The following is a 20,356-nucleotide window of genomic DNA, read 5'->3' as shown; positions in this document are numbered from 1 at the left end:
CCACACTTTTTCCTTCCCACAGACTTCCCACTGAGGTGCCTTGATACAGCACTCTGGGAACAGCCTATTCCTTCAGAAATTTCTTTCTGTGTCTTACCCTCTTGCTTGAGGGTGTCAATGATGGCCTTCTGGACAGCAGTCAGGTCGGCAGTCTTACCCATGATTGCGGTTTTGAGTAATGAACCAGGCTGGGAGTTTTTAAAAGCCTCAGGAATCTTTTGCAGGTGTTTAGAGTTAATTAGTTGATTCAGATGATTAGGTTAATAGCTCGTTTAGAGAACCTTTTCATGATATGCTAATTTTTTGAGATAGGAAATGTGGGTTTTCATGAGCTGTATGCCAAAATCATCAAAATTAAAACAATAAAAGGCTTGAACTACTTCAGTTGTGTGTAATGAATCTAAAATATATGAAAGTCTAATGTTTATCAGTACATTACAGAAAATAATGAACTTTATCACAATATGCAATTTTTTTTAGAAGGACCTGTAAATTTTGCGGGCCGTAACCAGGTAGCTTTGCCAGAAAGAAATGCAAACGCTGTGAGGGGGCATGTGTGAGCATTACTACTGTGAAGAGGGCACATATCTGGCATAACTACTGTGAGGGGGCACATATCTGGGCATAACTACTGTGAGGGGGCACATATCTGGGCATAACTACTGTGAGGGGGCATGTTTGAGCATTAAGTCTGTGAAGAGGGCACATATCTTGGCATTACTGTGAGGGGGCATGTTATGTATACATGTGTGTAATGTATGTAGTGCAGTATGTGATGATCACACACTGCACTACATACATTACACACGTGTATACATCACATACTGCGCTGTCACCTTCTTCTGCAGGTCTACCTTGATGTCTGGTCTTTAGGCTTCAGTCAGATCCTCCACCGCCATGCTTGCGCCGTGTGCCTGACACCACCAGGAGCTGGCCCCTCCTCCTTTCATCTCCCGCCGGCTTCTCCTACAGCAGGGCGCTCTATCGCTCCAGTGCCCGCCCTTTAGTGTCCTCCACAGATTCCCCCCCCCCCCTTCAGTGTCGTCCACAGATATCCCCCCCGACCAGAGCCACTTCCTAGCGAATTTATTCACTGCACTTGCCTCTGTGAAATTGAAGAGAAGCGCCGTAATCTCGCACTGGCAGAGGCCGAAGAAGACGGTGCATGCGCACTTCGATGCCTCTGCCAGTGCGAGATTAAGGCGCTTCTCTTCAATTTCACAGAGGCAAGTGCAGTGAATAAATTTGCTAGGAGGCGGGGCTGGGCGGGGGGATTGCAGGCACAGGCAGCATCACTTTGCTGCTTGTGCCGTTCGCAGCGCTCCCTGCGCTGATAAAGTCCTGTTACTGCGTGGGCCGCATGACACGGCTTTGCGGGCCGTAGGTTGGGCATCACTGCAATAGAACATCTGTGGTCAGACTTAAAGATTTCTGTTCACAAGCGCAAACCATCCAACTTGAAGGAGCTGGAGCAGTTCTGCGAGGAGGAGTGGGCAAAAACCCCAATGGTAATATGTGGCAACTGCTAATAGAGACTTATCCAAAGCGACTTGGAGCTGTGATTGCCGCAAAAGGTGGCTCTACAAAGTATTGACTTTAGGGGGGTGAATAGTTATGCACCTTGAATTTTTCTGTTATTTTGTCCTATTTGTTGTTTGCTTCACAATAAATAAATAAAAAAACCTCTTCAAAGTTGTGGACATGTTCTGTAAATTAAATGATGCAAATCCTCAAACAATCCATGTTAATTCCAGGTTGTGAGGCAGCAAAGTACGAAAAAAGTCTAGGGAGGTGAATAAATTAGCAAGGCACTGTACGTGCTGGAAGAGGCCCCCAAGCCATCTCTAACACAGCTTCATTATTATTCAGTGCAATGAAGTAAAACAATAAAGCCCGTGAGCCCTGCTTGAATTTGTGATGTTCCAGCTGGGAGGGGAAGGAGAAGCAGATACCCGAGTCTTGCTTTGGCATGCAATCACACGGTGTGGGTCACAGACTGCAATTACATTGGGGGACTCCAAATGCACTCAGAATTCCCTCATCTGACTTACATAATGCAGTACAATACTGGTGTTCTTCACTGGCAGTTCAGAATGTCCAAATGTAAAATAAAGCATTTCGGGAGAAGGAACCCTCTATCATATTTGTAGTAGCCAAAACTTCAGAAGAGAAAGATCTAGGGACCCTGATATCAGACAGCTTCAAAATGAGTGCACAGTGTGGGAAGAAAATATTTTTACACCGAAAAAGAAGTTCAGGCTTGGAACAAACTACCAGCATTTGTGGTTTGGAAATAGACAGTAAATTTAACCCTTTAAGAACCCGCGCCATACATGTACTGCGCGGTGATTGGGCAGCTGCAGGAGATGTGCCCGCCCTATTCGCGGCAGGGGTCCGGTGTTCACTGATAGCCGGACCCCTGCTGCATGCGCCAGCATTGGTGAAATCACTGATGCCGGCACATGCGATGTCCGTGCAGGGAGGAAGCAGCCATCGGGTCCCCGTGCTGCTATGACGGGGACCCGATGGCAGCCCAATGCCTTCCTTAGGCATCATGGCTGCCTTCTGTGACAGCCTATGAGATCCAGCCCCCTGGATCTCACAGGAAGCAGGCTGTAAGTGAAATAAAGTGAAAAAAGTTTTACAAAAAAAAGGTAAGTAAAAAAAGAAAAAGCATCCTTTTCCCAAAATAAAGTAAACAAAATTTGTTAAAAAACAGAAAAAAAAAGTAGACATAAAAGGTATCGCCCCATCCGTATCAATCGGCTCTATAAAAATATCACATGACCTAACCCCTCAGATGAACACTGTCCAAAAAATACAATAAAAAACAAAAAACATTTGGGTCACCTTACAATCACTAATAGTGCAACACCAAGCGATCAAAAAGGCGTATGCCCCCCAAAATGGTACCAATCTAACAGTCACCTCATCCCGCAAAAAATGAGCCCCCTACCTAAGACAATCGCCCAAAAAAAAAAAAAAAAACTATGGCTCTCAGAATATGGAGACACTAAAACATAATTTTTTGTTTTCAAAATGCTGTTATTGTGTAAATAAAAAAAGTATACATATTAGGTATCCCTGCATCTGTAACAACCTGCTCTTTAAAAATATCACATGACCTAACCCCTCAAGTGAACACTATAAAATAAAAACGGTGTCAAAAGCCATTTTTGTCACCTTACATCACAAAAAGTGTAATAGCAAGCGATCAAAAAGTAATATGCACTCCAAAATAGTCATCTCATCCTGCAAAAATTATACCCTACCTAAGAAAATCGCCCAAAACATAAAAGAACTATGGCGCTTAAAACATGGAGGAGACACTAAAACATGACTTTTTTTGTTTCAAAAATGATATTGTGTAAAACTTAAATAAAAAAAGTATACATATTCGATATTACCATCCGTAACGACCTGCTCTATAAAAATATCACATGACCTAACCCCTCAGATGAACATCAAAAAAATGAAATAAAAGTAAAAAAAAAAAAAAAAGACATTTATTGTCAACTTACAATACAAAAAGTGTAATACCAAGCGATCAAAAAGTCATCTCATACCGGAAAAAAATTACCCCCTACATGAGACAGTCGCCCAAAAAAATAAATAAAACTCCGGCTTTCAGAATGTGGAGACACTAAAAAAAATCTTTTTTTTCAAAAATGCTTTATTATGTAAAACTGAAACAAACAACCAAAAAAAGTCATATTTGGTATTGTCGCGTCTGTAACGACCTGCTCTATAAAAATACCACATGATCTAACCTCTCAGATGAACATTGTAAATAACAAAAAATTTAAACTATGCCAAAACCTTGCCTCACAAAAAGTGTAATATAGAGCAACCAAAAATCATATGTACTCTAAAATAGTACCAACAAAACTGCCACCTTATGCCGTAGTTTCCAAAATAGGGTCACTTTTTTGGAGTTTCTACTCTTGGGGGGCATTAGGGGGGGCTTCAAATAGGACATGGTGTCAAAAAAACAGTCCAGCAAAATCTGCCGTCCAAAAACCATATGGCGTTCCTTTCTTCTGCGCCCTGTCGTATGCCTGTACAGCAGTTTGTGACCACATATGGGGTGTTTCTGTAAACTACAGAATCAGGGCAATAAATATTTTGTTTTGTTTGGCTATTAACCCCTGCGTTGTTACTGGAAAAAATAGAAAATCTGCCAAAAAAGTGAAATTCTGAAATTTCATCTCCATTTTTACATGAATTCTTGTGGAACACCTAAAGGGTTAACAAAGTTTGTAAAATCAGTTTTGAATACCTTGAGGAGTGTAGTTTCTAAAATTGGGCTATTTAAGGGTGGTTTCTATTATGTAAGCCTAACAAAGTGACCTGAACTGGTCCTTAAAAAGTGGGTTTTGGAAATTTTCAGAAAAATTTCAAGATTTGCTTCTAAACCTTATAACGTACCAAAAAAAAGAAAAAGTAATTTATTAAATTATCCAAAACATGAAGTAGGCATATGGGAAATGTAAAGTAATAACTATTATATTTGGTATGACTGTTTTAAAAGTAGAGAAATAGAAATTTAGAAAATTGCGCATTTTTCAAAATTTTGGGTAAATTTGGTATTTTTTATAAAGAAAAATGACATTTTTTTTACTCCAATTTACCACTGTCATGAAGTACAATATGTGACGAGAAAACAATCTCAGAATAGCCTGGATAAGTAAAAGCATTTTAAAAGTTATCACCACATAAAGCGACACATGTCAGATTTGCAAAAAATGGCCTGGTCCTTAAGGTGAAAATGAGCCAGGTCCTTAAGGAGTTAAACATGCCTGGGATAAACACGTCTATCCTACAATAAGTAATTATATAAAGGCAGAGTAGATGGACCAGGCAGTCTTTTTCTGCTGTCAATCTTCTATGTTTTTATGAATGCAAGATCTCACGACAGTCAGGTTTGAGTATGGAGGCCTGGTGGTGAGTGCTTCAGTCCTTCCTTTGCTGTGGAGCAACACTCTGCCCCAACTGCTGGTGTGATGATCTGGGGAGCCATTACATACCCTAGTAGTGCTGCGTGGGACACGAACAGCTCAGCGATATTTACAGGACATCCTGCAGCCACCTGTGTTGTCTCTCATGGCAGGGCTTCCAAATGGCATTTTCAGCAGGATCATTTTTACCCACACACCCAGTAAGGGGTTCCCAAGAATGTCTTCGCCAGATTGCAACACTTTCTTGTCCTGCTCGGTCACCAGATTTATCGCCAATCAAGTATTTATGGGACCAGCTGGGACACCAGCTCCAGCAACCTACGAGTATACAGGATCTACAGGCTCAGGTGCAACATCTGTGGGCAAATGTGGAGCAGGATACCATACAAAACCTGTATGCCTCCATGCTCAGGCTAGAGGCGCCCCAACATGGTACTAGAGGCTCCTTTCAGTTGTACCGTTTTTCCCAGTAAATACATCCTTTCGTTCTACAAACCGGATTCCCAAAAAGTTGGGACACTATACAAATCGTGAATAAAACCTGAATGCAATGATGTGGAGGTGCCAACTTTTAATATTTTATTCAGAATAGAACATAAATCACGGAACAAAAGTTTAAACTGAGAAAATGTACCATTTTAAGGGAAAACGATGTTGAATCAGAATTTCATGGTGTCAACAAATCCCCAAAAAGTTGGGACAAGGCCATTTTCACCACTGTGTGGCATCTCCCCTTCTTCTTACAACACTCAACAGACGTCTGGGGACCGAGGAGACCAGTTTCTCAAGTTTAGAAATAGGAATGCTCTCCCATTCTTGTCTAATACAGGCCTCTAACTGTTCAATCGTCTTGGGCCTTCTTTGTTGCACCTTCCTCTTTATGATGCGCCAAATGTTCTCTATAGGTGAAAGATCTGGACTGCAGACTGGCCATTTCAGTACCCGGATCCTTTTACTACGCAGCCATGATGTTGTGATTGATGCAGAATGTGCTCTGGCATTATCTTGTTGAAAAATGCAGGGTCTTCCCTGAAAGAGATGACGTCTGGATGGGAGCATATGTTGTTCTAGAACCTGAATATATTTTTCTGCATTGATGGTGCCTTTCCAGACATGCAAGCTGCCCATTCCACACGCACTCATGCAACCCCATACCATCAGAGATGCAGGCTTCTGAACTGAGCGTTGATAACAACTTGGGTTGTCCTTGTCCTCTTTGGTCCGGATGGCATGGCGTCCCAGATTTCCAAAAAGAACTTCGAATCGTGACTCGTCTGACCACAGAACAGTCTTCCATTTTGCCACACTCCATTTTAAATGATCCCTGGCCCAGTGAAAACGCCTGAGCTTGTGGATCTTGCTTAGAAATGGCTTCTTCTTTGCACTGTAGAGTTTCAGCTGGCAACGGCGGATGGCACGGTGGATTGTGTTCACTGACAATGGTTTCTGGAAGTATTCCTGAGCCCATTCTGTGATTTCCTTTACAGTAGCATTCCTGTTTGTGGTGCAGTGTCGTTTAAGGGCCCGGAGATCACGGGCATCCAGTATGGTTTTACGGCCTTGACCCTTACGCACAGAGATTGTTCCAGATTCTCTGAATCTTCGGATGATGTTATGCACAGTTGATGATGATAGATGCAAAGTCTTTGCAATTTTTCGCTGGGTAACACCTTTCTGATATTGCTCCACTATCTTTCTGCGCAACATTGTGGGAATTGCTGATCCTCTACCCATCTTGGCTTCTGAGAGACACTGCCACTGACCTAATTAGTGTTAATTGGTCTTCCAGCTCTTCGTTATGCTCAAATTTACTTTTTCCAGCCTCTTATTGCTACTTGTCCCAACTTTTTGGGGATTTGTTGACACCGTGAAAATTTGAATCAACGTATTTTTCCTTTAAAATGATACATTTACTCGGATTAAACGTTTGATCTGTCATCTACGTTCTATTACAAATAAAATATTGACATTTGCCATCTCCACATCACTGCATTCAGTTTTTATTCACAATTTGTTTAGTGTCCCAACTTTTTTGGAATCCGGTTTGTAATATTGTAGTCGCTTCCTTATACACTCACCAAAAGAATTATTAGGAACACCATACTAATACGGTGTTGGACCCCCTTTTGCCTTCAGAACTGCCTCAATTCTACGTGGCATTGATTCAACAAGGTGCTGATAGCATTCTTTAGAAATGTTGGCCTATATTGATAGGATAGCATCTTGCAGTTGATGGAGATTTGAGGGTTGCACATCCAGGGCACGAAGCTCCCGTTCCACCACATCCCAAAGATGCTCTATTGGGTTGAGATCTGGTGACTGTGGGGGCCATTTTAGTACAATGAACTCATTGTCATGCTCAAGAAACCAATTTGAAATGATTCGAGCTTTGTGACATGGTGCATTATCCTGCTGGAAGTAGCCATCAGAGGATGGGTACATGGTGGTAATGAAGGGATGGACATGGTCAGAAACACTGCTCAGGTAGCCCGTGGCATTTAAACAATGGCCAATTGGCACTAAGGGGCCTAAAGTGTGCCCAGAAAACATCCCCCACACCATTACACCACCACCACCAGCCTGCACAGTGGTAACAAGGCATGATGGATACATGTTCTCATTCTGTTTACGCCAAATTCGGACTCTACTATTTGAATGTCTCAACAGAAATCGAGACTCATCAGACCAGGCAACATTTTTCCAGTCTTCAACAGTCCAAATTTGGAGAGCTCATGCAAATCGTAGCCTCTTTTTCCTCTTTGTAGTGGAGATGAGTGGTACCCGGTGGGGTCTTCTGCTGTTGTAGCCCATCTGCCTCAAGGTTGTGCATGTAGTGGCTTCACAAATGCTTTGCTGCATACCTCGGTTGTAACGAGTGGTTATTTCAGTCAACAATGCTCTTCTATCAGCTTGAATCAGTCGGCCCATTCTCCTCTGACCTCTAGCATCAACAAGGCATTTTCGCCCACAGGACTGCCGCATACTGGATGTTTTTCCCTTTTCACACCATTTTTTGTAAACCCTAGAAATGGTTGTGCATGAAAATCCCAGTAACTGAGCAGATTGTGAAATACTCAGACCAGCCCGTCTGGCACCAACAACCATGCAACGTTCAAAATTGCTTAAATCACCTTTCTTTCCCATTCTGACATTCAGTTTGGAGTTCAGGAGATTGTCTGGACCAGGACCACAACCCTACATGCATTGAAGCAACTGCCATGTGATTGGTTGACTAGATAATCGCATTAATTAGAAATAGAACAGGTGTTCCTAATAATTCTTTAGGTGAGTGTATATCATCATTACATTTACACACGAGTGTATGTAGCGTCTATGTTATTTACAACTGAGAGGTGGTCCATACAGATGTGTCAGGTAATTCAACTGGTGGAGAATCGGGACCCTTAGGACTTCCCAACATGAAAGAATCTATATGGCCCTGAATTCCTTTACTGCCGCCATTGGAAATCTCCAATACAGTGCTATATGGTACAATAGTTGTCTAGTTGTTGATCATCCCGTTTACATATTTTTGAGAATAAGTAACAATGTGAAGCAAACTATTCAGTTTGCATCTTCCATGAATAAATAGCTATTCAGTATATGACTTAAAGGGGTATTCCAGATATACTAATTAATTCACCAAATCATTTTAACAAAATAAGTTTAATATAAAAACTTGTTTGGAACAGTAATGAGCCTTTAATGAAAATGAATCACTGCAAAAGTTGGAGATGTCCTTTCACTGCCATTAATGGATGTTAGTGGTTCAAGAAGCCTCACATTGTTAACAGCTTATAAACCTTGTCTCCATGTTGGCACAGCCCTAAAAATAAAAAATAATAGTCATATTATTTTAATTTACTAATATATTGCCAGTATATGCTGCGGAACTTTACAAAGATTAAAATATAATTTAAGACATTTATGTAAAATATAAACTGAACAGATTGACATTTGCGTGCCCTATTCTATATAGTTTTGTAATGAAGTTTCTCAATAATTTTATTTACACAATCAATTACATAGGTAAGGCTACATTCACACGACCGTGCAGTGTTTTGCGGTCTGCAAATTGCGGATCCGCTAAACAAGGATGCCACCCAGACATGTTGTATTCTTTTTGTGGGGCCATGGAACGGAGCAACGGATGTGGACAGCACACGGAGTGTTGTCCGCATCTTTTGTAGCCCCATTGAAGTGAATTGGTTCGCATCCGAGCCGCAAAAAATGTGGCTCGGATGCAGACCAAAACAACGGTTGTGTGAATGTAGCCTTAGACTGATGCTTTCTAATGGAACTACTACACAAACATAGTTTGTCACCAGTCAAACTTCAAAGTAAAAGCATCATTTAGAAATGGCTCCTGAATTAGTAGTAGTAGTCACCAGACCTGTGAAAACATGCATATGAAACATTCCAGTCAAAACTATGGACATAAGGGAATCCACTGTAAGACCCTGGGTGCTGGTGGTATCCATCGTACGACAGATCCACTGTGAATAGAAACCACAACACATGAGCAGAGCTAGATGTGCACACATATAAAGCTGCATTACCGGTGTGGAATATGTGCTAGTGGGGCGGATCCTGTGGGGCCTATGTTTTTATAGCGCTCTTCCCATCCTTTGGTAAGCTTACAGAGTCTGGAAGGATCTCTATCAACATGAACTTGCACCTGTAAAAATAAAAATCACAACATATTGGTTAGATGTAATTTACCTACCCCCAGTGCATGATCACTTTAAAAATCTCCATGGTCATTATGGCTTATTCTGTGTCATTCTTGTTTGCATGTTAAATTGGAGGTGTTAGGTTGGAGAAGGCATTGCCTTTTGGTTAAATGGTCACAAACTTTTCACACAACTTTGTTTAAATAAATAGTACAAGTGACCTTTAAAACCTGTGTAATATATCTTATCAGAGAGAAATGTCTAGTTTTCCTGTTATCAGCTGTTTACCTCCCTCCCCCCTTTGCTTCATGCTTTTCACTTTGCAATTTCTCGTGAAACAGTCCAGGACCAGCAGCTCACTAAAGGACCAGATTACAAATGTCAGTACAAGTCTACGGAGAGGGAAGGTGCGGGCAGGTAGGGACAAACGGAGAGACTGCACAAACAAGTTTCTGTCTGGGCCCAAGTGCTTTATTCACATATATACAGGTCAGTACTTATCTATTATGTCCTCAATGATTTTGGGACAGCTTCTGAGTAAGAGAAAGTTAGGGAGCAGATTTTCTTCTAGATTCTGTGTGCAGTGGATGGGAGCTAACTAGTCTCAACCCACCACATCTGGGAAAACTGCAAACTGGAGCTACAACCTTCAGAGGGGAAAACTGCTAAAGGTGCCAGATACAAGTTGTCTAGTAGCTAGAAACACTGTTATTCCTCATCTACACACACTGTAGTATTGATCCATGCAAAGTTTGTTGAAAGGTTAAGATTTAGCGCCATACATTTTACGCCAGATGCTAACGGCATGCAGACTTGCCTATTTTAAAAGTCTATAAAAGGTAGCATTTCATAAATCTGGTTAATTAAATAACTGCTGATAACCGCGACCTCTTAGCTAACAAGTATCATGAAGTGGCATACACACCTGTACGTATACATAAAGGTGCACAGTATGCACCGTTATCTCCACCATACGTAGCTTATAAACATGTATTTCAGGTTTTCTTAGGCTAATATATTTAATGCACATTGAATTCAAGTGTTAAAACATTGTAATAAAAATATACAAAGTGCAGATTGTGGTCTCCTTTCCTACAAGAGAAAGCAATATATTGTATAGGCTGGAGCACCTCCACTAAGGCTCTAACTATAATACTAATTACGGTAGATTTCCTAAAATTCATATCAAGAGGACCATATGCAAGGCCAAGGTTTTGAGCCCTTTAAACAGCTGTGAGCAGTATATAGTTGAGTAGACATACCTAGAGAGCAGGGTGCATGCCATCCTGAAACCACAACCGCGATCCCTGGGCTCTCTGCAGTGAACTTTTCCCAACAGCTCCAGCATCAAATCCGGAGACCGCCAGAGCCGTCACGCAGAGGGGAGGGACTGGGAAGTGTTCAGTGCAGAGTCCAGTATGATGTTACTTTTTAAATTCAGGTCCTTGCAAATCAGAGAGAATGTATCACCTTTTCTTTTAGTTTTGCCAGTCTTCTCTCTTTCTCTTTTTCAGCTTCTTCTTTGGCTCTTTTTTCAAATGTCTTTTCCTCAATTTTATGTTGATCCTATAATCAAAGAGGAAATGTTAGGAAACCTCTATGACACCTACATTACAAAGGGGCTTGTGACAACTAAAAGAAAACACACATTGGATCCAGAGGTCGCAATAAGGCCTGTACAAGCGTCATAGACGCTTTGAAAAAAGGGTAATGCGTATAAATACGCATTAAGGCTTTTCATGCAGTAAACCGGCGCACTGCACGCTGTGAATCTCATGGGCAACACAGCAATACTGCTGTAGCCCAAAACATCCAATAGCAAAGCTCCTTACTCACATGTGTAGGGTTGGCAGCAAGTAAGGAACTTGTTATTACGGAGGGAGGCTGCTCATTGGCCAATTTTGGCACACTGCTTCTCCATGCTGCTCCTGAGTCCCTGACTGTGTAGGCTAACTAGTGGCTGGCAGAGGAAAGATCCATGTAGACTGGAGAGCAGCCCCTGAGGAGGCCAACTGATGTCTGGGGACAAGCTGATAAGGAGCGGTGGACGGACAGCAGAGCACTGATCTTTGCTCTGCATCGGGGTAATGGGATCACTTAGAGTAAGCGCTTGTGCAATATGACCATGGATTAGCAGTAAGCAGGTGCGCCTGCGTGAGCCCTGACCTGGTGCGTCTGCGCACATTGAACGCGTATATGCGCATGTTCCGCTCTGTGAACTAAGGGACGCCTTTATACTAAAGTTTTTTGGCGCATATCCAGTACCGGCACGCCTGCGCAAGCTCACAGAAGCTAAAGGGGACACTGACTTATCGGCGTGACACCTTGGGATTTGATGGCTCAGTATCCCACCAGCACTCTACCGGGTGTTCCAAAGTAAGTGCTGATTTGAAAGGTTGTCTTACCTTATACTATTTTTACATTGCCGTGATTTGTTATGACATATGTGTTAGCTCCTCCTATAAGGAGGGTATTTAAGCCTGGCAATGATTTATTGTCAGTTGCTTGAAAAAGACCGTTCAGGTCGAAACGTCACATGAATTTGATGGAATAAAGGATATTTAAAGAGACGAGAGATTTATGGATGCCTGCTTGGAGGGACGCTACGGACTGGCGTCTAACACCGCGTGCACCACCACATATAAGGCCAGTATACCCCTATGTGCTGCTACTCCTATTATACAGTTATCACTTAGAGTGCAGCGTGCCTGCATTCTTCTGACTGCTAAGCCAGCTGCCGAAATCAGAGGTGAGGAGGTGACTGCCAGACAAGAGGTCATCATACCTCTCAGAGTCTTGACACCCGAATGTAAAGTACGATACTAAACTCTCCTGTGTTAGGTGCTTAGCCAGCACCTGCTGGTGCAGTGATCAGTGAGTAGTAGGCTGAGCGCCTGAGCCAGCAGACTTACTGATCACTGCAGTAGGCCCTGACTGAGTGCAAGAGCCTGCTGGTACCCAGCCAGAGCCTGCTGTGCAGTGATCAAAAAGTCCAGAGGCTAAACTGATCACTGCACCAGCAGGATCCAGCTCAGGTGCTCAGCAAGAGCCTGGGGATTAACGTATCACTGCACCAGCACGTTCTGGCTGAGTGCAGGGGCCTGTTAGTATAGGCTCTAGCTCAGTTGCGCAGCCAGAGCCTTCTGGTGCAGTGAGTCAGTGTATTTGCCTCATATCCGTCTATATGTTTATGCAGTGCTCTGTGTATCCTGTATTTTTTTTTGCCTCATCAGCATCATCCCAGCAAAGACATTTCTGTGCCGCTCGGTCATCTCATATGTGGGCACTGGATCTACACAGCAGAACATTGTGGGCATAATCATAGTGCTGATGGGCCAATGTAATTCTGGAGATGAAGAGCACTGCTAACTTGTCATTTTGGCTGCCTTATATTTTAAACATGATGGAGAAAACAGGAGATTTTAAATTGCACAAAAGTCAGAAATGTAAAATTGTCTAAATTTGCTATTTATGTACGGTATAGACGACAATTCTAGCGTAGACTGGTAACGGTTTCCTGCAAAATAGCAGCCTCTTAACGTTATTTAGGCCTTATTATTATTACATCTATTGATTACTTCAACTCCTCAAAAACAGTAAGAGGAGTATTTTTACTCTTTCGGAAAAAAATTTGTGCGACCTCTGGCTCTGGTTGGATCTATGAATTTGTAATCTGGGCGGAAGTAGCTGTTGGGTGTCATGTGACACCTTTTTAGAAGAAAGAAGTCACCACTGATACTCACCCTTTCTTGAAACCTACAAATCTCATAAGCAGCTATTCTTCTCCTCTCTTCTTTCTCTGCTTCCTCCCTCATCTCTTCCTCCAGCCTTAGAAACTCTTCCTGCTCCTTCCTGATCCTTGCATTTTCCTCAACTATAAGCTTGACTTCTAGTTGCCGCTGGCGTTCCTTCCTCTGTTTTCTCTGACGCTCTTCCTCTTCCTTTAATTTTGCCTCCAGTTTTGCAGCAGCCTCAATTTCCTTCTGCCTCTTCCAGGCCACCAGTTCTTGTTGCCTCTTCCTCTTCTCCTCCTCCAGCTTTTGCCTCTGGGCCTCTTCCTGCTGTAGATGATCAAACTCTGAAACGTCTTTTGTCTTCTCTTGCATTTTTGACATTTCCATTTTTTCCTGTTGTTTCTTAGCTTTCCACTTCTGAATAGACTGGGAAACAAAAGTCAAATTGGTAGTAGATTACCAGAATAAGATGTATTTATTGAACAGTACACTCTTATCTTGTCAGAGTAACAGAAGGAGATAAACAATGCTTTTGGTACTAAATCTATCAGTCACATTCAACAACGTTTCTTGAGCAGGCAGCCATTTTCCCCACACAATGCATGGTCATATCGTCTGAACATGCATATTTATAGCGATAGTAAAACTTGATGACTTATAACTTGTCCCAACTGCTGCTTCTCACTTGAGGGAGAAGAACAGTTTAAGATTTACTGTCATGACTTCAGTAGGTTTCTAATCGAACATTTTTCCTGATAAAGATCCCATGTACACAGGCGTATCATGACTGCTGTGTGAATGATGTTGCACTGCATTGTGGTTTCAGTTATACAATAAAACCATGACGCAGAACAACATCTGAACAAAGCCTAAGTAGCTCGTCTAGAAGAAGTTTCAATTCAGGTCCTTGTGGAATAGCAAAACACTACATTTCCAAACGTACACTTATTGAATCAACACTATGAAAACCAAAAAAAACATAATATTAATTGTTCTTACCTCTTTCTTTTTCTCTTCTAAGAAGAGAAACTCCTTATACCAAGTTTCATGTTTTTCAACATCCTCTCTTGTCCTACTTGGAAGGTATGCCAGGGCCTCTTCCAAATAGGAGGGCTTGCCTTTGTGCTTTGTCCAAACTTTTAGAAAGCTTTGGTGGTCAAAGTCATCCCATCCTCCTAAGCGACCACCTGTCTGTTGGAGAAACCTCTCAAATGCCACAACTTCTTCTGGAAGCTGACTGTTGTCCATAGCATCCAACTGTGTTTTACCAGAGGGAACCTGGAAGGACTTTTCCTGAACAGTGCTGAACGATGCCTCGATTTTTTTCTCCAGAGCATTCAGCTCAATAACAGTTGTCTTTTCTTCTTTCATAAGCTCTTCATAACTAAAACATACCATAAATGCAGAATAAGTCAAATGAAGTACGGTAATAGGTTTACAGTGGAGCTCCACCTCAGAGCAATTATAAGCAATTCCCTTTTAAAATAAAAGAAATCTGTCTGGTGCCATATCTGAGGGCAGCATAAACTTGGGTCACTTCCATTTTATTCATCCTCTTAAAATCTTTGGTGGGAAGCCCCAGCACGAGCCAAGCACTGCAGTCCCGATACTGAACTGCAGTTGCTCCTGCCATATGCCATGCGTACAAGGACCCCCGAACTTATGCATTGTATTGCGTGGACTCCAGCACTTGGTTCATTCTAGAGCTGCTTAATACAGATTTTAAATGACTTAATCGGAACAAGTATCTGAGGGCAGTATAAACTGGTCATTCCATTTAAAGGCTACCTTGGGTTTTTCTTTATTTTTTATTATTGCACTCTACTCATTTTAGGCTAAAAATCATTTTTTTGTTGGTCTTTATTAGATTTTTCAACAGTTTTTCGTCTACAGCTTTCAGTGTATCTGCAGAATCTTGCTTTCTGCTTCACACAAAATCAGTCAGAGATGCTCTAACAGCTCAATCCGCAGCCCTTAACTCTGAACTCCTGACAGCTCATAAACACTCACTTCGGCTTCTTGCACACGGCCGTAGTGCTCCCGTAGCCGTATTGCGGGCTGCGTACGGCGGTTCCGCAATACACGGGGCACCAGCCATGTGCATTCCGCATCAGGGATGCGGACCCATTCACTTGAATGGGTCTGCAAATCCGGAGATGCAGTGCGGAATGGAAGCACGGGACGGAACCCCACGGAAGCACTTCGTTCCGTGTTTCCGTTGAGCAAAAACATAGAACTTGTTCTATCTTTTTGCAGAACGGATGGATCGCGGACCCCATTCAAGTGAATAAGTCCGTGATCTGCATGCGGCTGCCCCGCGGTCAGTACCCGTGCATTGCGGACTGCAATTTGCGGTCCGCAGCACAGGCACGGAGCCCTTACGTTCGCGGGCAAGAGGCCTTAAGCTAAAATGTTATCAAACTAATAAAAAATTTGCCATAATGAGTATTTTCTGAGCACTGATAAGGGCACAGCATAAGTGGATGCTGTAGAGCAGAACTGTTAAAAAATTTTAATAACTAAAAAAATGATTAGCCAAAAATTGAGTACAATGCAGTAAATAATAATAAAAAAAAGTACCCCATATGGTGTCCATAGCTTTTAAAGGGGTTGTCTGAAATTTCATCTTGATGGCCTACCCTCAGGATAAGCCATCAATATCTGATCAGTAGGGGTCCGATTCCCAGCAGCCCTGCCGATCAGCACTGGGGCGCTCCAGTTAGCACTACGGTCTATTCCAAGGCCTGTAATGTCACGGTCATCGGTCACATGGCCTAGGCGAAAGCTCAGTCCCATTCAAATGAATGGGTCAAACTGCAATACAAAGCACATCCTCTAACCCTGGACAGCACTGTGCTTGATAAGCTGTGAGGAGGCTGGGAGTCAGACCTCGGACGATCTGATATTGATGACCTATCCTAAGGATAGGTCGTCAATATAAAGCACCCGGATATCCCATTAAAGCATCTACTACTAGAACAGACACCTACAGATCCCTGTAGCAGAAATCTCATCAGAGTACAGATGCAGTTTATCGCAGTGTCTCAAAGGGCTTTTGAACAGGCTTCTTGACCCTCAACCAGGTTGTGTGGTCTTTTGCCCTATGTATTCACAGTCCTTCTTAGGGGCCGTTAACACAGCTTATTTTGCCCCTCAAAATTTGGTGCGGACACTGCGCCAAAATTCCGTCATCGGCTGTATGGAGTTTAACTTTGATTTTTTTCAATGGGAGGCAGCGCTGCAGTTCGCGGCCTGGCAGATAAAAGCTGGGACTGGGCCAATGAGGGACATGTTGTGGACAGCCACCGCTTGAAGCACCTGGTTTCTCCTGGGGTATATGTGGTGGATTTTGACAGAATCAAAAGACCTGTGTGTGAATGAGCCCTGTACCCAAACAGTCCAGTAAATAGTTCTTGAGCAGTGATGGACTGTCCCTGCCACTCAAGATGCAATTCCTTGCCGCTTGATTGCCAGGTGAGATGTCCATCCCTGTCAGTCAAGCGTTTCATCTTCAGTAGCATTCCCTTTCTGGTCAAGAACTCTTTCTGATGAACAAATCTATTCGTACAAATTGATTCGTTAATCTCGATGGGTTATCAATTTAAAAAATCTGGATAACCCCTTTTTAGTGGAAAAATTGGATTTTTTGTACTCACCGTAAAATCCTTTTCTCGTAGTAGGCATTGGGGGACACAGCACCATGGGTATATGTCCAACTACCACTAGGAGGCACTAGACACAAAAAGTGTTGGCTCCTCCCAGGTGGGCTATACCCTCTCCACAGGCACGAGGCTATTCAGTTTGTACCAAAAGCAGTAGGAGAGAGAAGAAAAGCAAGGAACCAACAACTCCCGTACCGGGAAAGATCAAGAGACCAGCCCGGAGAAGCGGAAGTAAAAACATAGGGTGGGATCTGTGTCCCCCAATGCCTACTACGAGAAAAGGATTTTACGGTGAGTACAAAAAATCCAATTTTCTCGTGCATGGCATTGGGGGACACAGCACCATGGGACGTCCCAAAGCAGTCCCTGAGGGTGGGAAAAGAAGAGACGTGCCACCGGCTGGGCATACAGGTGCAGGAGAATGTGACCATGTGACCCAACAGGAAAAAACACGGAATGGGCAAGAGGTCTCATAACAAGGAAGAAACCTCAGAAGAAGCAGGGAAGACTGCCAGCACCCCAGGACAAATGTCTGGAAGAAAATCCCAAATGCAAGAAGGTGGCAAAAGGGAACACCAAGCGCAGCCAAGGGCTGGAGAAAAAAAAAATTAGGACAGCACTGCGTGTTGGATCGACCCAACGCCCTACATTGTCTCAGACCCATAAACCTGTGGCCATCCCCTGAAAGGCCAGGGGAGAAAAGAAACAGGGAAGCACTGGAAACCAAACGAGTGAGGGAAGCCATAGCAAGGCTCACATGTGAAGGGAGAGGGACTCCCCTCACCGCAAGGCCAGGTGAAGAAGCCAAGCGCCCCATGTAAAGGCGAAAACCCAAGGCTGCTAGAGGAAACTGCCAACCCTTGGAGAAGGAGGGGGTTGTAGGTAAAAGCCAGGAACAAAGAACGATCGCTCCTGCGTCCCCAAAAACAGGAAACGAGGCACAAGCCTCCGAAAACAAGATAGCACTGTAAAGCGCAAGACCAGAGGAAACTCTGGGCATGTGAAGTATCATGGAAAAAAGGAACCAGAGACAGGCCCAGGCAACCTTGGCAGGAACACACTGGACTGACAGACATGGGAGTAGAAGAAGAGCACTCCAAACAGCCTAAGGAGGAAGGGGTCTACAACAGGAGGAGGTCCCTCCCGAAGGAGACCATACGGTGGAATTGCAAACCGTAGCACCAAACCACTCAATACCAGGTACTTTACGTGGGAGGATGGAAAAAAAGACAAATCCCAAGAGGACCTCAAATGAACAGGGACAGGGACTCCAGAAAGGAGTACCCAGATGGGGTCACAAGGAACCAGGAGCTGAACCACCGGAAGACAACGCAAGCCAGCATATCCAGGAAAGGTGAAAAGAAACCGCCATAGGGGAAGGGACATTGGCCATGGACAACTAGCCGCACCAAAAACATTGACCAGCACACCGTAAACATTGTCCCAGAGAGGGCAAGTACAGCAGCTCGGAGGTACCACAAAACGACAGACATCGATATGCATAAGGAATGCAGAAGTCGCCATGAAAAAACCGGGGTAGCCTACATAGAAATGTAGAAACCAGCTGCGACCGGCATACAGAAAACTCGCAGGGGGGAGAAAGTACCTGATAGGTACAGACGACGGCAAGGTCCAAGGGGAACGTCCCTCCGCCATGTAGTGCAACCAAGCATAAAATACAAGGGAAAACCGAAAACACCTGGACCCAGAAGGAACTACGGGGCCCTGACCGATACCAGAGCAATCAGCTGAAAATTCAGACAGATGTGTGGCGCTCAGTGGTCCTGTCCTTGACCCGTCAGGGAGGACGTCCAGCGACGAAAAAAAAAAAAAAAAAAAAAAAAAAAAAAAGCCGTGGACCCAGAAGGATACCGTGAGGCGGACATCCAGCGATGACCGAAAACCACTGCCGCGGCCGATGCTCACCAGCTACATGTCCAAACAAGGTAGAAGATCCAGTGGAGATCCTTGTACTACACCAGGAATGGCCCGCTCAGCAATAGGAAACAATGTGAGTACTCCCCTATAACATGGGGTAACGCGGAGCACAGCATACCGTAGGACCTTAAAGAGAAAGCAAGAGCAACTCTAGCACAAAGGCCAACAACCACCTGGCCATGGAGTAGGAGGTTGAATGAGGACCACCCGCCGGACCAGACAGATCAGTCATATACTGGAGCTACCAGAAGCAGCAATAGACCGATAAGGTGGGGGATGGGCTGACCCACCCCTGCCAGATATGGTAACCATGCACATGCTGAACAAGGGTGACCTGGTGCTGACAGTGCCTTGAGCGGCACAAGGAGACCAATGAGGACGACAGTAACGGAGTGGCAGACGTATGGAAGAACCAAACGGATGGAACCAACATCTGCAGCACAGATTAGAACCCGTGGGCAGAAAACACCTAGTAAGAAAGAAACTGTCTGGGCCACAGATCGCACCATAGGGCCCAGCACTTGGGGTACTACAAACACACGCCTAAAATAAAGGTAAAGTGGCTGCATGTTGCCGACCAAGGAGAGTGGAAACATAGCCACAGCATCTGGGGATGCGACAGCATTCGGAGGGTACAGGTACACAACCTGTAAAGTAGAAATATGGCTGTGAAGAGGAACTTCATTTAAGATCGAAGCAATGTGGCCGCATGGTGCACCCCAGACCCAGAGAGGTGCAACAGCAACTGCGTTAACAATGGAACCCATAGGGCCGCACGGTACCACAAAGAACAAGACAGGTGCACACTACAATCAGGTAGGTGCAATGGCAACAGAAACAGGGCCGCATAGTACACCATAGAAGCCAGACAGGTGTAACGGCTGCAGCATCAAAGACGGTTCAGGAACTCTACCTATGAAGGAAGTAAGATGGCTGTTTGGTGCACACTATGATGAGGTAGGTGCAATGGCCACGGCAACTGGAGGAGGCCTCAAAATCTCGTCCTGTAAGGGAGAGAAAATGCCACATGGTACACCATAAAGCCGGACAGGAGGAACGGCTACCACATCCGGAGATGGTGCAGGTACTCTACCTGTTAAGGGATCAAGGTGGCAGGGAACAGACAGGTGTAACTGAACCGGACAGGGGCAACTCTATAGCAATAGAAAGTGGCCTCTATATCTCGCCCGTAGGGAGAAATGTTGCCGCCTGGAAGACAATAGAGCCCGCCAGGGGTATCGACCACAGCACCGGAGATGGCGTAGGTACTCTACCTATGAAGGGAGCAAAATGGCTGGGAATAGACAGGTGCAATTTCAACGGCAATTAAAGGCGGCCTGTAAATCTCGCCAGAAAGGGAGAAATAGTGCCGCACGGAACACCATAGCGCC

The 20,356-nt window shown here is 44.0% G+C and overlaps 1 protein-coding gene across 1 annotated transcript in view; it reads right to left on the bottom strand.

Annotated features, from left to right (window-relative positions):
* Nucleotides 1-8,645: 8,645 nt before the first annotated feature.
* The window catches only part of CCDC112 (coiled-coil domain containing 112), a 38,063-nt gene continuing 26,352 nt past the window's right edge, over nt 8,646-20,356 (bottom strand). Inside the window, exons 6-10 of the mRNA XM_044275917.1 lie at nt 14,365-14,749; nt 13,375-13,791; nt 11,102-11,197; nt 9,518-9,636; nt 8,646-8,784 (exon numbers count right to left, since the gene is read on the bottom strand). Coding sequence (XP_044131852.1) covers nt 8,754-8,784; nt 9,518-9,636; nt 11,102-11,197; nt 13,375-13,791; nt 14,365-14,749 — 1,048 coding nt within the window. The 3' untranslated portion in view covers nt 8,646-8,753. The remainder of the gene's footprint in view (nt 8,785-9,517; nt 9,637-11,101; nt 11,198-13,374; nt 13,792-14,364; nt 14,750-20,356) is intronic.

The sequence above is a fragment of the Bufo gargarizans genome, chromosome 1 (assembly GCF_014858855.1).
Source record: "Bufo gargarizans isolate SCDJY-AF-19 chromosome 1, ASM1485885v1, whole genome shotgun sequence".
NCBI classification, from domain to species: domain Eukaryota; kingdom Metazoa; phylum Chordata; class Amphibia; order Anura; family Bufonidae; genus Bufo; species Bufo gargarizans.
This window is presented reverse-complemented; position numbering and strand designations above follow the sequence as displayed.